The following is a 17,345-nucleotide window of genomic DNA, read 5'->3' on the forward strand; positions in this document are numbered from 1 at the left end:
CATTTAGGTTGGCCAAGACCTGCAAAATCATCGAGTCCCAACTTGCACCCATCCCCACCTTGTCCACTAGAGCAGAGCACTGAGGGAGTGCCACGTCCAGTCTTGTCTTGGATACCTCCAGGAATGGGGATTCCACCACCTCTCCGGGCAGCCCCTTCCAATGCCTGACAACCATTTCCATCAAGAAAAGCTTCCTCATGATCACACACAAAGCCTCCTGAGGCCTTCAGTGCACCCCAGGCCCCGCAGCAGAACCCCTCCTCTCCCCCCGAGTGAGTAACAGCTCTCAGACATCCCCCTTTTTGCTTGTGCCAGACCTCCAAGATGCCCTGCAGCTCCTCGCTGACTTGAGAGGCAGGAAAGCTGAGCACCACTGTCCTCAGCATGCTGTCCATGGAGTTCAGGGTCTGCAAGGAACACAGAGAGCAGTGGCAGTCATTCTGCTGTTCCTCCCAGCCCCAGGAGAGCCATCTGAACCCCCCGTGCCACAGGAGGAGGATGCCCACACTTCCCGAGAGAGACATGGGCATAGACAATCTGCGGGGGCAGAGCAGCCTGTGGCACGGGATGCAGCCAGGCCCACGGGAAGGGGACAGAGGCACGAGGGGGGGAAGTACCCTGCCCTGCCTGGGATCCCTGCTCCTGTGGCAGCATGGGATAGCCAGGGAGCAGGCCAGAGGGGCTGCAGGCCCCTGGAGCTCAGCCAGCACTTACCTTGATGTAGAGGGCAAGGTCCCCTTTTGGCATTTCCTTCTCTGCAGGCAGCCAGAAGACACTCGAGAAACACGCGTGGAGGAGGCTTTTGGCTTTGCCCTCCAGCGCTGTGTCCACCAAGCTGCAGGGAGAGGGCAGGACACGGGTTGCACACGGGTGCTGGGAGCAGCCCCTTGATGACTCGTGCGGGTGGCATCGGACCTCTGGGCCAGGGGGCCCATGAGGGATGGGTGAAACCCGCCCCTGGAATGCCACATGTTCCTTCATCTTCATTTTCTCTGCCAGATTATTTATATGGTAGAAGACATCCAAGCCCTGGTACAAAACAGACAGGTCTATGCAGGGAGGTGACCAGTAGAGTTTTCTGGATGCTCTGGCTGCCCTGTGAGCCAAGCCAGCTCACAGGGCAGTTGCAGACCAGGCTGAATGTGTGCGAGCACCTGTATCTCGCTCAGAGTGACCACAGGGTTTGACACACACCCCCCTGCTTTTCGTGTCCAAATTCCCAGCCAACCTGGCTGGAAAATCCCTTTTCAGACACACCACTTCAGGCAGCAGCAACTCTCAAGGGTGGCTCTGGCTGGGAACATGCCCTTTGCTCTGCAATGCCCTTCCCCTGCAGGGCAAGCACAAGCAGAGTGCTGGACATTTAAAGCTCCCACAAAGCCCCAGAGTCACCCACCCACACAAATGGCAGGCCTGGCACTACAGTGTGGGAGCAAACAGACTTCCCTTGGGCTTTACCACTGCTCTCAGCCCCCTTGGTCAGGGACAGGGGGTCCCTGCCCTGGAGGGACCTTTTTTTCATGCAAGGGTTTTAAAAAATTAACAAAAAATAATAAAGTAAAAAAGAATGGAGAAGACAAAGCTCTTTGGCCTATCAGCCCTTCTCAATCCCATAGCAGTCTGCTCCTGGAGAGGTTGGATATTTATTAAGTAATGACCTCAACTGCATCACCAAGTGCTGCTCCACTGCACAAGGCCAGATCAGGCTGTACAGCTGATTTACTCCAGGAGAGGTTGGGCAGCATAACCTGTGGTACCTCTGCATAAGAACATTAGAATCACAGGCAGTAATTCAGGGGTCAGAAAAGCCACAGCACACTAAATTCAGGGCCTCCACCCAGAGATGGGGGAGCACTTCCAGGAGAAAATATTATTACTGCTACCACTTTACTAAACTCATAAAAAACAATTACTGTTGGAGTTGAAAAATAATGAAGTAGATAAATCATTTACAGGGTGTCTGCAAAGTGAAGAGGGGGAGAGGGCCTGTTAAAAACCCTGTCAACTGTGACTGCTCTGAAGCAGCCCCCAGAGCCTGCAGCAGCCTTCAGTCAGGTCTACATTATTTAATTGGTTTCAAGTGATTTTCTGGACTGTTAATCACCATGAGGTAATTAAAAACCCAGGCAGCATGTTGAGTGCTATGGCACACCAGAGATGTTAAACCCCTGAGAGTTCCTGTAATAGTAATGGCTGTTCCCCTCATTTGGAGTGTGAAACACCCTGACAAGAGATGTCTGCAAGTGTGTGAAGCAGAGGGGATGGAGGGCAAGTGGCCACCAAAAGTGTGCTGAGGAGACAAGATGAAATATTCATGCACATTCTGAAAAACATCTACTATTCATGAAAATACAGATTTTTAAAAGCCATGAATTTTGGAAGGGACAGAAGTTCTCATTCTTACAGGCATAAGGTGTCTTATTAAAAAGAGGAGGAAAAAAACGGAAAAATGAAGTTTTGTTTCACAGTTTGAGTTTTTTAAGTCCTCACTAAATGATTTGTGGTTTCCAAGTTCCTCATGGTTTAATGTATCTTTTTCTCATTTCTCAGGAACCAGCTAAAATGTTTAATAAAGCCCAGCCATGCTTTCACCCCTGTGCGCCCAGTGGGGTAAGATAACTTCATCATTCCAACAGTCTTTTTGATAAGTTTTCAAAATTACTGGTTTTTGCTCACAAAGCCCAAACTGATGCCAATGCATGCAGAGAGACATGCACTTAAAGATACTGATGGCATCAATACTCATGCCCTCTCCCAGGAGTTTGGTGTTATATCTACCTGGTTTGTTTTTTCCCCCATAAGCCATTCCCAAGTGGTTCCCAAGCAGTTTGAAACACACTGCTCAGGAAGTCTCAATCACAAGTCCCACATGGTCTCAAATGAAGGATTACCCCTCGTTTCATCTTGTTACAGGGCCTTCTTGCTGGGATCCTGGTCACAGCCAAGGACCCTACATGATACTTGTAATATGTGTATCACCAAAACTTAAACCACATGTTACATGTATGACTCAAACCAGGCAAAACTACCATTTAATTCCAGAGGAGACGCCCAGTCCAGAGACTCCACCCATCCCAGATGAGCATACTGAAGTCCTAGCCTAGCCCTTGCAGCATCCCCCTCAAGCTGTGCTGCTCTGGAAACAGAAAGCTGCCAAGAGAGTTGTTGTGTACCTGCTGGATCAGTGTTAAGAGGCAGAACTGTGGTGACCAGTGAAGATGGGATAGAGATTGCAAGCTCTGCTGGATACTGGAGAATATCTCTTCCCTGGAAAGGCACCATCAAAGCAGCTTCATCTGCTTAAAGACCTTCTGCAACACGATCCTAAAACCACAATACTTCATCCCATGGCTTTCTGCTGCTTCCCTTTTTTTGGCTTAACTTTCATTTTTATCCCATTGCCAATACAGCAAAGCCTTGGCAGCACGGATTTGTCAGAGTTCTCAGAGAAGTGCTGATGGTTGTTTAAAGGACCTCATCTAGCAGATGTAGCTGACATTGGTGTAAGGAACTAACACAGAGCACACAGTCAGCTCAAGCTGCTCTTCCACTTTGTACAGTGACTTTGAGAGGATGAAGGTGGAAACTAGATTGTTTCATCACTCCCCTGGCTGCAGCTGAGGTTCACAGTAATGCAATCACTCCTTTGGCAGCTCGGGAGGCAGGAGGAATATTTCCACAGGAAACAGCAATTTTAAAATAGTAGCATACTTCCAAATCAAGGGGCTTCAGGGAGGAACTGCCACCTCTGCTGAACATCACCACCACTACCTCGTGTCCCCAAGGGTTCTGCTCTCCAGCAAGGGCAGCAAGGGCATCTGGCTCATGGGCCTCATCTTCATCTCTGACATCCTCCTTCTGGTAAAGGAGAAGTCAAAGAAGCCTTCCAGCTCCTTCAGGTACAGAGCTTGCCTCATGCTTCTTATTCCCCCTGTCCCCATCAGTGACCTGCAGGACAGTAGGACAGATCAGGTAGGTGAGAGAGGCTGCAACTCTGACCATAGAGAAAATCCCAGAACCACTTCCAAACACCACGGTCCTAAAATGCAGAGAGCCCGCCTAGTGTGACAGTTTTGAGGGATTATCTTTAAACCAGCAGGCTTTTGGCTCAGTAGAGCATCACTCACTATAGTTCAGGGGGAATACACCTATGAGCACACACTCGAGGAGGAGCACATCAACATTTGTGAAACTGCAGCCTGTGACAGTTTGAATATAGGGTTGATATGGACTGAGACCCAAATACCCCTCCTGTGTTTTCCCTCTCCAGCTCCACAACTCACTCCTGATCCAAGACATCTTATCCATGCACATGTCCACCACAGGCAGCAAGTCAACAACAGAGCCAAAAACTGCCGAAGCACATCCAGACCCACGTGTTTCAGTCACCAACTGCAACAGTGAAGCATCTCCCACTAAGCAACAGCTCTGCTTGCACATTTAAACACCACAGAAAACTGAAAAATGTTTTGGCATCCCCCAAAACCTATTACATCCAAAAGAAACAGGACTCTCCTTGCTTTCCAGGGAAAACAGGAGGTGAAATTAGAAGCGGCCATTAGACGAAACGTGAGTCGCGCTGCTCTAACCAGCTTTGGCTTTATCTGCACTTCCCCAGCCTGAGGAGTCATGCTTTGAACTGAAGAATTCCGTTTTTGGTGATTAGATTATCACTGGGGAGAAAAAGTTTTGTTTGTGCAGTTGTTCTGTTGCCTTGTTGTGCAATCCAAAGGTTTTCCCACTGGCTTTCAAGGTAAACACTTCCCACACCGAGCTGAATGGGATTCAGTTTGTGCTGCTTTGGATTTTAGAGCTTGAGCAATTTTCCTCACTTCCCCTGTTCCCCTCAACGACTGACATTTTGGCAGTCACAGGTAGAAAACCCACACTCAGAGCAGGGTGTAACATAAAGCAAACGCTTGTCTCCACAGACCAGCTGTCTGGCTCAGCCAGGGAAGATGCCACTCATTTCTGCGGCAGCACTGGTGGCAGCTGGGACTGCAGAGCCTTCCCAAAGCTCACACTGAGCACTTCCAGCTTGCAATAGAGCTGGGCTGGACTGGGAGGATCCTGCCCAGGGGCTTCAGAGAGGTTTCTTGACCTTGCATTTATTGCTGCCTCTGCTGCCTTTCATGAGCAAAGTAAGGATAATGTGTCTGTTGACAATTGTAACTCCTGACCTTACTGTGAGAAGAGTGTGTGTTGAACACTTAAATGAGATCCCTGAAGACTGTGCTCAAGACCAGAGCACACTGTTGGGCTGCTGCAGAAGCAGTACAACCTCAGTGCACTAAAGACATCTTGGTATCATTGTCAGCTCAGCACAAAGACCACCAGCCTCAAGAGACTCGTCCCTCAGAGATGTTCTCCCCATGGGCAGCTCAAGGGAGCTTCTCTCCCAGCCCAGACTCCCTCTGGCTGCACAGAGGCTGCTATCTGATGGGTTTAAACAACTTTTTTTGCCCTAGGTCACAAAAGGAAATTATGGCAGAGTCAGATTTAAAGTTCTCACCTGTTAACAAAGAAATTTAAACTTTGTTATAGAAACCTGGAGACCTTTCAGAGATGAACAGCATAGAATCCAAGGTGGTGTTTAGTTTTACATTACCAATGTAAATGTATCCTATGATGTACTCCTGATATTGGGCTTCTTTTGTTGAGGGTTTTGGGGAAAATACACCCTCAGTCTGGTTGTCCCGATTCTTTTGTTGAAACTTTTCCAACTTCAGGTATTTCTGAGCATAACATTATTATTAAATTATGCAGTCTGACCTCAAACAAGTGCAAGGGAATATTTCAGATTTATGGAGGTAAATTAAAGGGGAGAAAAAACAACAAGCAAAGGAGAGACTGTTCCACAGGAGATGAAGTTCTGCCACCTCCTCTGTTTTGAGAGACCTTTGACAACCACACAGGCAGATAAAAAAGAGAACTGGGCTGTATCCCCATCTCTGAGCAATGCCTATGCACAGGTGGACATGGGGCAGGGAGATGTTCCCTGCTAAAGCACTGATTTTTCAAAGCACACAAAATAAGGCAAGTTGTTGTCAACAATACTGTCCCTATTCAATGTGCCAGAAGGAAAACTCATCCCGTGGGACACTGGAGTTAGGTAGATGGACTTGGCCTTCCTCCAAATCCCCCAGGCAGGCTAATGCAAAGCCTTTCCAATCAGTGTTTGCAAGCAAAAAAGTTTTACAGTAACTGTCACAGCAGACCATGGGCCCTGTACAGAGGTTGTGACTGCCTTGAGCCAGGAAGGAAAGGAGGAATCCATGCTGCTGATTCCCAAACACAGCACTTCAATGTCATAGTGAATTCCTGAAGAGCTGACCAACAAGGGAGCCTTCATCCCTGTGCTTAGCCCTTCTAAGCTTAACCATAGCATCACCCTGAAATGCAGGGGAAGCACCTGTGTTTGCAATTCTTTCTCGTGTAGCATCATGTCTGTACTGAATCATGTAAAAGAAAAAAGAATAAAAATAATTCAACATATCAGTCATGAGAGATCAAAATCACCGCCTTGCATTATGACTTTGTAAACATTAATCTGCAAATCTTCTGTAAGAAATGAGGTAATTACTACCTCAAAGAAAGATTTTAAAAACTACTCTTTATCAGATCACTTTCAAAAACATAATAATAAAAGAATCACAACTTCAGTCCTTAGCAAGCAAACATAAGCAAACATAACAGCAAACCCAGGCAATGCAGGCAGAATAACTGCTTCACTTCCTAGAATCTGTTCCTATTTTCTGTTTGGCTTTAGTTCAACTGTGTGCAACCACAGAGGAAAGACTCTCCCAGCAGTCTCCCCCCCGTTTGACCTTACTGACAGCCAGCATCTCACTAATCATGTACCTTTTTAGTGCCATGTCCAAGCTCAAACCTCTCCCTAAGCTTTCATGGTTGTAACCACAAAAAGAGCCAATGGAGCAGCTCAGTCAATGCATCAGCAGGGACACAAACAACGTGAAGGACCTAAATACAGGTGACAGCTGTCTCAGAGTTCCACAAATCAAAATCACAGCCAATGAAGAGGTGGCTGCAGCTGACACCTGCTCAGCCCACGTCTGGTGAGTGATAGACAGTTGTTTATCCACAGCATGTTTCCTCTGGAGCAAAGCTGAGGCTTTACAAGAAACAGTTGTGGAGACCAACTCATTTTCTTAACAGCATAGCATTTGAAAGATTTGTCTCATCCTCGATTCAGAGTCTAGGGAAAAAGGAGATTAAGAAATGGGCAGGAAATTACTGAAAGCACAAACGGCACAATGCAACGCCCCCATGAGGGACAGGAATACAAAACAAACACTTTAAGGGAAATCACAATGAATAGGAAGGACATTCAAGTGAAAAAATGGGATGACATGCTCAGAGGATAGAGTAATGAACCCAAAAGGATAACACATCCCATGTTCTCAGGATTGAACACTTTCTGGTTGATCACCCTAATTCATCTGGCCATCAGGGTTTCTATAAAAGGCAAGAATGCATCTGATCTCTCTCAAAACTTAGGCAGCTGCCCAGGTTGATGACTCAAACACGGGCACAAAACCACCAAAGGATTTTAAACACATACAACCTCAGGGCTGCACACACCCTTGTAGAAGTACTTTTAATGGAAGAGGAACATTTCAAACACCCCAAATCTTGAGTGGTCCTCAAAAATGTTTCAACAATTGCAGTTGATGTATATTAAACACAGATATTTTTATCTTCTCCAGCCAAGTACAGTGTCCCCTCCATGATAAATGCAATTCATTTTTACATTAAAACTATTTTAATAACTTGCACTCATCCTTATAATCATTACAGTTACAGGTAAGGATTGCTGTACTTCAATGTAAAAGATCCCAAAGCCTTGCAATTAATTTTGTATTTTTATTCTCCAGTAGACTTTTCCTTCAGGCCTACAGAAATACTTCAGTAGTTCCCAGAATGTGAAAATTATTCTTACAGCACTCTGCTAATGTAACCACTTGCTTTACAGTATCACAGCTGAATGGCTTCCTCCTGGCTGGTGCACACACTCCTACCTATGTGCTGATTCATTCAGGAATGGTAATGCCATGACTCAGGGAGATGTTGAGTCACCAGTGATGCCAGACCTGTCCCCACAGCCCAGCTCATCCTTAACTCAGCAGCAGGAGCAAACACACTCATCCAGTAGCTGCTGCAAAAGGAGTGGGGCCAAACATGCCTCCCTCAGGACATCCCTCCAAAAGGAGCCACTGTGCCCTTGCAGTAGCAGAGAAACCAAAGAGAAACAGGGCACTGGGGCTGAGGAACAGCTCCATGCAGGGGAAGGATCTGGTTGCTCTGCAGAGAGCAAGGAAAGGAGAGATTACCTGTAGCCTTAATAGTTCCTCAGGAAAGGCACCCTATTTGCAGCTATCACCATTACTGCCTCCACATTGCAGGGAGTGCCTTCTCCTGCCTTCTGCTCTCAGCCTTGACCATCTCAGGGCCACATGGCAGTTACAGTTGTTAAGAATCCCAAGACTCCTGTTGGGACAGGATTCCAGGTCTCTCCCTCTCATTGAGGAGTCACCCAAGATCAGAGCACAGCCCAGAGGGAACACCACCACAGCTGAGATAAGGAGATGACTCAAGCCCTGGCAGAGACCCAGTTCCTTCCTCCAGAAATCAGCAGATACAGGAAGAGCCTCAGACAGTGGCAGTCATACAATCTGGACCTTTCTTCCCTTTCTCTTTGGCAGCTCTTGGGAAGATTCACAGCCCATTTGGCTCACTGCAGCCTTTATCCCAAAGTTCAATCATAGCAAGAGCTGCAGAGAGGATATTAGAGTCTGCTTTTCTTTCCCTCTGGGGATGAGCAGTGCTGCTGTGGGGATTCTCCTCAGCTGGGAGAAGACTCCAAGTCTTCAGTACCTACAAGGCTGCTACATAACCTCAGGCAACAGCCAAGGACTTGTGCCAGGGAAGAAAAATCTAAGTAGCCCTCACCTTCCTGGGGAAGGGAAATGCAAACCTGTAAAGATTATTCACTGAGCAGACTGCATTTCTCTTTGCTGGGAAAATCCACTTCATTTTTCACTGGATTTTACTTATTGCTGCAAGTTTCATACTGAATCTCACATCTTAAATCCATTTTATAGCACCCACCCTGTTCCCCAGTGACTCTGCCCCAGCTTAGCTGCCAAACAAGGCAGCCACCCCTCAAGCAATGTCCTCCACATGAAAATCATCACCTGTATGGGTCAGAGCCAGGGACAGAGATTTTGGGGGGGTGGTAGATATGGGAACAGCTACGTCAGGACTGAGGTATGAATCACCACCCCAGGGAGACACAAGTCCCACCATTCCTTGTGGCTCAGCTGCCCCCCAGGCACGTATTTCCAGCTTGATGTTTTTAAAACATAGAACTTGCTGCTTCCCCAGTCAGGTGTCAAGCACTCCTCCTCTATCTGTGCATCAGCTCATGGATGAAGCCTGAAGGACTGGCTCCAACTCGACCTATGGCTTCCACAAAGGCCATTTAAGGGAGCTGAATCCCTTCCAAGAAGGCTTACAAAAGGATTAGCTGAGCTGGAAGCTGAACACGGACCTCAGAGTCTCAGCTTGGTGCCTCATTCACAACATCAGCCTCTCACTTTCTCTGCAGACACAGTAAGAATAGTCTCCATTAAATAAAAAAATTAATAGTAATAAAAAGAGAGCATCTGAATGCAGAACTAACCCCCAAGGATCTGTGTATGGATCACTCCTTTGCCATTGTCAGCTCACTCTCTAACAACAGTTAAGAAATTTTCATCAGTCAAATCAAACCTATTTTAACAGAAAGAAACATTGACAATGCTGCATGGGAAAATATGCCTCATTTCACCACTGCACAGAGCCACACAAATTGCTCCCCACTGAAAGAGAAAAAACAGTCTCTCCTGAACAAGTGTTGCCTATAAAATAAAATAAAATTCAGAAAACTTTGTCCCCCTCCCTGGTGCTGTATTAATTAATAGAAGAGGCTGCAAGAGTGGCAGGGTCAGAGTAACAGAACACCATTCATACCAAAAGCCCTGAAACTGAGATCAGGCAAGGTAGGGCTACTGAATGGAATAAACCCAAATTGGCAGAGGCATTAACCAAATCAGCCACCTTCATCTCTGTATATTTAGGAATATCACAGAATCACAGAATGGTTTGGGTTGGAAGGGACCTTAAAGGTCATCTTGTTCCAACCCCCCTGCCATGGGCAGGGACACCTTCCACCAGCCCAGGTTGCTCCAAGCCCTGTCCAACCTGGCCTTGACACTTCCAGGGATGGGGCAGCCACAGCTTCTCTGGGCAACCTGTGCCAGGGCCTCCCCACCCTCACAGGGAGGAATGGGGAAATTAATATCTTGGTGCTTTCAGTTTGCTGCTTCAAATTCCCCATCTCACAAAGCAAAACTGGTTATAACATGCTGGCAAGGCTTTTTAAAACAGCAGAAGATCTACCAAAGGGGGAAAGAAAAAAAAAAAGAAGGAAAAAAAACCCAACCAAACAAACAAAAACCAGTGTAAATCCTGACCTTGGAAGAGGTGGCAGAGATGAAAAAAGAACTGACTGAGCCACAACTGTGACTAACAGGTCCACCACTATAAAGGATGATTTTTTTCACTGCTGCTGCCTTTCATACTTCAGAGGAAAAAATCTAATGGCAGCATTTTGATACCAGGCAGGTTTATACTGAAAGGAATGAGGAAATTATAGCTGCTCAAGCAAGTACCACTGCTGGGCATGTGCTGATAACACAGAAAAGCCTGAAAAAAACCCCAAAAAAAACAGAACAAAAAAACCCCCAAACTCCAAAGCCTCCCACCCCCACATTCCACTCCCTACTACACTTTTCTGCCCTGTTGGATTAAGCTTTCCCAGCTTAGGAAGGGAATTACTCAGTCAAATGTGCCAGGATTCACAGAGCCAGAGATGAGCTCCAGATGGGGAAAGCTTTCCAAACTCTGTGTTTTGGAGCTCTGAGAAGGCTGTGATTGCTCCCTTCTCCATGGATGCTACACCCAGTGCCCAAAGAGTTCTGGCTCTGGGCACTGCTGATCACCCTGGGATGGCAAGAACATGGCAGGGAAGTGATGCAAGAACATGGCAGGGAAGTGATATGTGATGTGATACAGGGCAGAGGGTACTGACCATGCAGCACCCCTGGGGCTGCTCTCATTTACAGCCACATGGTTCTTCACAACCAGAAGCAAAACATGCACGGGATCTGCAATAGGAAAATGCAGCATCTTCTCCAAAAGCTACTCATGGAGTGAAGAATCATAGCTCAGCTCCTGCCTGCAGAGATAAGGATGTCACAGCCCCCGAGCAAATCCCTGCTCAGGTAAAGGCCAGCACTGGCCCGTGGAAGCTGTTGATGAGTCAGGACACAGCACAGACCTGCAAGGACCTGGCAGACAGCTCTGACCAAGACAAAGCCCACTTGGGGGAGACAGAGGCCATCTCCAGCAAGCAGATCTGTTTGGGGGACTGCTGCAGTGGGAACACCATGCCACCAACTGCTGTTGTAAATACATCAGTCTCAGTCCTCAGAACAGCTCCAACTTGGTCCCGGCAGCCTCCTCTGAGCAGCTGCTCTGGGAGGCAGGAATGTCCCAGGGACCCTTAAACTGTCACCTACTCATGCATTTATCAACTAGCACAGCCTTTCACTTCAAACATACTTTTCCATACCTCTCCTTCACTCCTTGCCACACGCATAAGCAGCTCCCAGCCCTCCTTCCAGACTCTGCTGCACAGGTGGAATAAACTCAGGAAAGCTTCTCTAATCCCCTCAGGGGAGATGGCCACGCTTCACCCTCCCTGCACCTGCTCAAATTTCAGATTATCACTCTAAATAGTCAGCTCTTATTCCCAAAATCATTTAAGATACAGCTGCAGCCTGCAGCTAAACCCCCAGCATAATATTAAAAAAAAAATCTTCTCAGAACGAGAGAGACATCCCCTCTTCAAGAGCTCGCCCCATAAGAGGCAGAACAAGGAATACCTCCAGGTCCTTCACCCTGAAAAGGTTTCAGTGAGACAGTTCAGGGTTCAGAGATTTCCATTTCCCATCCTAATTCTACAGTCAGGAGAGATGAGGGCTGGCTTTGCAGTAATCCTCCTCTCCTCTCTGTGCATCTAAATGAACTATGAAATTGGAAAGGAGGGAGTCTGAGCATCTTCACCTGTGCCTGGCTCCTGAGCCAGCCTTGCAGCCACCTCAGCAGCAGGAACAGCTGCCCCACATGATGCTCAGCCTCTCCCCAGCTACTCCTTGTTCTGCCAGCCTAAGTGTCATGAGAAACTGGGGGTGGGCGAGGAAAGAAAAAAATTAAATCAGGGCAGAACCCAACCTCCTCATCTCCTTCCCTGGTCTCCATTAGAGCATTAAACTCAAATCCCAATGGCTGGTACCAAAGCTGACATGTCTGCAAGGGATAAGCAAGGAAAGACCAGTGCCCTTGCAACCTAACGTGGTGGTTTTGGAGAGGACAAATGTACCATATGAGAAACCCCGTGAGGTGCTGCTCTCAGGACTGATGCAAGTTAGTCTGGACTCCTGTTTTGCAAGACTATTGAGAGAGATGATGAAATCTGATTTCTGAACTTCTTGCCATGAGGCCAGGAGGATGCACATCATTTAGTGGCATATAGTGACTGCCCTCTGATATTCCCACTTGCACTGACACCCACGAAAAGCCTTTGGGAAGGTCCTGGGGCTGCTCTCGAGGGCACAGTCAGCACTTGGCCGGGCCTGCATGACCACAGCCTCTCAGATCTCCTGCCTTCCCAGTCCCTGGGCAAGCAGGACAACACCTTCAGAAGGAAAAGACAAACTGCTTCATTCTCAGATTGCAAACACAGATATAAGTCTTGGCTGTTTCCAAAACATGAACACAGAGACAGGAGATACGTTTGAGTGAGCTGAGCAACCCAGAGGCTTAAAATTTTTGTCAGACAATTCTTCATAAGTTGCTGCTCTGAGCAACAGTAGGTCCAACAGCTGTTAGTGCCCTAAACCAAGAAATTATAAGGGGAAAAATTTTAGGTCTCATTTTTTAACTTCTTTCTCTTCTGACGGGACCCTGGAGAGTACAAACTTTTGTCATTTCTCCACGTTCCCTTGGGTCAGTGCAGAGATGCTTTTCCTATAGGAGCCAGGCAAAACCTCACTCGATCATGGTCTCATCTTTGCTTCAAAGAGAAAAGTAGCTGGACAGAGCCCAGCACAGCAGAGTGGGCAGAGAGCCCATTCAGCTCCTATCTCTAAAATCACCAGATCCACAGAGCAGACCAGAGACTCGGAGCACCTGGATTCAGGGAGCTGTTCCCAGAAGTGAGGCCCTCACAGATGTCTGCTGTACTGGGACAGGTGATGCCTCAGGGAATTGAATGTGGTGCACACTGAAAACTAGCTATGAGAACTGGGAAAGAGAATCCCTAGTGGGAAAAGGGAACACGCCTGCAGCTCTGAATTCAACACCAGGGGACTGGATTGCTGCTGCAGACTGGCTCTGACCACAGGCTACAGCTGTTTTAATCCCTTCACAGCCCTCCAGTGAAACCGTCTGCAGCATCTTCAGATGTACCAGCTGCCTCCTGCCCCATCCCACCCTGCCAGGCTGCTTCCAGAGAGCACACAGAGCTCAGGCATTTGTCCAGCAGGACTGAGACACACAACCAGTCCTCAGAATACATGGAGGTGCAGAAGAGCCACGCTCCTTGCACGAAAGTGGCTCCATTTGGTCATGAGCCGGATGATGATTTCCTCCTAAAAAGATCTGCCTGGGGATCCAACCACAGTCCTGCTGCCCCCAGTGCTGCCAGGCAGAAGGATATGGGGAACCATGGGAAAGGTATCTCACCCAAATCCCTCCAGTTTCAGAGTTCATTGCTCCATTCCCTCACTCCATCAACAGACAATACCTGTAGCCACAGATTCCACATCCATTAAACCAGTTCCCATAGAGTGCAACACCAACATTGCTGTGGGTTACCAAAGGCTGCCCCATACACTGGTCTACTCCCAAGTATGCCATCCCAGATATTTCACCTCCCAACATCCAAATGGGCAGCTCACAGCTCCAGCCTTTCAGGTGTGATCGATCAGTCGGGCTCCAGGCACAGGGAAAAGAGCAAAGCTGTGTTTGACAGCAGTTGTATTTGTTTCTCCACACATAAAAATATGATTAAGACTGTTAAATAAACCAATTTATTTTTATGGGATCATTTCCCTAATGCTGAGAAATCCACTAACCTCGCCAATACAATTCCCACTGGGAAGCAGGAGGCAGAAGCTGGTGCTGAGTGAAATTAAAGCTTCACTACATTGCACAGGGTAAAAGGAAGAACATTAATTTTCTTGTAGGTACTGATTTTCTTTAGATTAGGGAAATGCTTGCACATACTCATCAGTTAAAACTGAGCAGAAGAGAGAGTAGATAACCTTTATGAGGAAAATGATCACTCAGCCCCAAAAAGGAATTTAAACCAGGAAAAAAATGTCTGAGTAAAGACATTTAAAATTACTTTCTACTCCAAACTAGAATGGAAAGCTGGGCTGCTGAGGTCTCTCATGAACTGAAAAATGAGACATTAAGGAGCCCCAGATGAGAGAGGTTGGAACTGAAGGTTTCTTTTCAATAGAATCACAGTATTTTGCTAAATACTAACACCCTTTGGCTTCAGGTGAAGAAAAGTTTTAAAAAGCTCTTGTCTCCATAAGTATTTACCATGGAAAATATCAGTGGAAGCACATTTTTTTTATTTACAGAAGTTTCTTTACTTTAACATTACTAATTTCTTTTATTATGGGGCTTTGGAGAAGGTATATGAATTGATGATTAACTCAGCAGGAGGGCTCTGAGCTGTGAAATCTCAGAGCCAGAAAGCAGCACTTGAACAGGGTGGTTGTGTGATCTTTACATCATCTGTAGGTAGGAATTACAACAAGAAGACAAGCTGAGATGTGTGAACTGCTCTGCTCAAGGGATTTAAGTGTAACCACAGGAAGGATTTCAGGCTGAGGGAATATCAACAGCACAGTTGGTAGCAGAGAGTTGGTAGATAACACTAGTGGGACAAGTACTGGTCTTTGTGAAGTCAAAGTCTTATTAAGCACACTTTTGGCTCATCAACGTTTTGGCTCTTTTTTAGCCAACTTTACTGGAAAGAGATGACAAAAAGAGAGATACCTGTGTGCAGGCAAACAGGAGAGAAGTTGAACGACATGCTGACAGCCAAGCACCCGTTATGTTCCCCTCATGGACAGTGTGTTACTCCCCATCTATAAATAATGCAACAGAACCGTCTGCAAAGAATTCGCCCGGGGTTATTCTGTTCCTCGGCCACACAGGACTGAGCCCAGGGCTCGTTAACCCCTGCAATGTGGGAAGGGCAAGCACTGCCAGCCACTGCCTCGTCATGACTAAAGGAGAGGTGGCAGGAGGATTTGGGCAAATTATGCTTCCAGCAGCTGGGAGCTTGGGCTGATAAACAACATCAGAGCAGAGCAACGCTGAGCTGCAGGTCAAAGGGGCAGGGTAGCTACTAATTTATGATGCATGAGCTGTTATTGCCAAAGTATCACATTGTTCAGCCTGTCTATTTTTTCCCCCATGGGAAGCCTGCCCATCACAGCTCCAGGTGCTGAGCAGCTCCAGGGCAGTGCTGGGACACATCCACCCTGTCCCAGTCTGCTGCTGTGTTGTTCCATCACTCCACACTGCATCAAATCCAACAGCTCCTCACCCCAAGGGACTGCTCCAAGGGGGTCTTTTCCTTTCAATCTCCCCTCTCCTGCAGTTCCCCTCTTGTTTCTTTACATAAAGCCCCCAGACCCCTCCTTGCTCAGTGCTCTGCAGCCCCATGGAACCACTGCAATGCCACACTGAGCACATGAGCCTGCTCAGGGACCAGAGGCAGCATAATCACATCAGTGCAGGTCTGCACCCAAATTAACTGGTTGTAAGGAGCTGCAGGGCTAATTGGCACCACACTGCACTGGTGTTCCTGTGCTGCTTCAGAGACTGGAGCCTGGCACAGTCAGTGCAAACACCAGTTTGCTCAGAGCTCCCTCCTGCTGCTCATCACTAAAGGGAGCCATGCCAAGGGGCAGAGGTGCATCTGACAGACACCTCTGTAAGAAATAACACAAGATTCCCCTTCCACCCACCATCAGGAACAGCCCAGGACACACCCACAGGTCCAGCTGGTTCAGACAGGGTTTTTTCTCCTTCCCTTGGTTCTCAATCTAGAAGCACAAGGTGGGTCTATGCAAACATGTAACCCCAACACCAGCTCCAAGGTCCCACACTAAACCTGTGTCTGTACAGCTTATACTCAGCCACAGGAGCAGCACCATTTCAAGGTTTCACCAGCATCTAGGAGGGCTTTAATAACCATTAAAGATACCAATAAACATTTGAGCAACTTTAGTAACCTTCAGAGAAGCCAGCAGACATTTGAGCAACTTTCTGAACTGGAGCAATCCAAAGAACCCACCAGATTTTCTCCTTCCCCTGTCACTCCTCACTCTGTAACTACATGGTTCTTATTCACTCTCATCTCTTACCATGCTCTTCTACAAGCCACTGGGTGCTATGTGCCATCTGCCAAGGCACCAGATTTTTGCTGCTACTGCAGATGTCACAGACATGGGGACCATTAGATTGGCAGAGGGACAGGAACAGCAGTTCCTGGCAAGGTTAAGTCTCAAAGCAGTCCACAAAAATTCAGAAAGCTCCCCAAAGATGCACACAAAGGAGAGGCCTTGGTGGCTCAGACATCGTGCTGCCCAGTTACTACATACCCACCCATCCCAGAGCACTTAGAATTTGCTCACCAGGAGCTCAGGGAATGTGGACACAGGCAGAAAAGGAGCAGTGACAGAGATGAAGAAGTCTGGCACAAAGCAAGGGTTGTGCAAGATGAGAGATAAACAGGTGAGGTGGGAATCTGACACATGAGAGAGGAAAGAGTGATACAGATGAAAGCTTTTGAGAAATGCTGCCTGCCAGGTGCTGGCACACACCAGCAGAAACCACATCAAAACTCATCAAGTGTTGACAAGAGGCTTTGTCAAGGAGTGCTGACCAGGGACAGCAGAGGTATTTTTGTACAACGTGCTGCCAGTTTGGAGAGTGAAGGCAGAAGCTCTTGTCAGAATGGGAGAAAACCTGTTACCTTACACTCCTCCCCCAATGTATTTTGAAGTCTTGAAAACTTATCCTGATGAAAAAGGTCTGTGTTTTTCAGCAGTGAGTTATAGCTCCAGAGAACATCCAGTGCAGCTCTTGGGAAAGGTTCCCAGAGTGGAATTTCTGAAAGTTTACTAGTTACT

At 47.3% G+C, this 17,345-nt stretch overlaps 1 protein-coding gene across 1 annotated transcript in view; it reads right to left on the reverse strand.

Moving 5' to 3' along the window:
* LOC127475593 (uncharacterized) overlaps positions 1–17,345 on the reverse strand; it is a 148,028-nt gene that overhangs the window by 11,135 nt on the left and 119,548 nt on the right. The window contains exons 3-5 of the mRNA XM_051797563.1: positions 715–835; positions 318–407; positions 8–164 (exon numbers count right to left, since the gene is read on the reverse strand). Of these exons, the coding sequence (XP_051653523.1) occupies positions 8–164; positions 318–407; positions 715–835 (368 nt within the window). The remainder of the gene's footprint in view (positions 1–7; positions 165–317; positions 408–714; positions 836–17,345) is intronic.

This window comes from Manacus candei, unplaced genomic scaffold (genome assembly GCF_025592945.1).
Source record: "Manacus candei isolate 608988 ecotype Guabito, Panama unplaced genomic scaffold, ASM2559294v1 h1tg000047l, whole genome shotgun sequence".
Taxonomy (NCBI): domain Eukaryota; kingdom Metazoa; phylum Chordata; class Aves; order Passeriformes; family Pipridae; genus Manacus; species Manacus candei.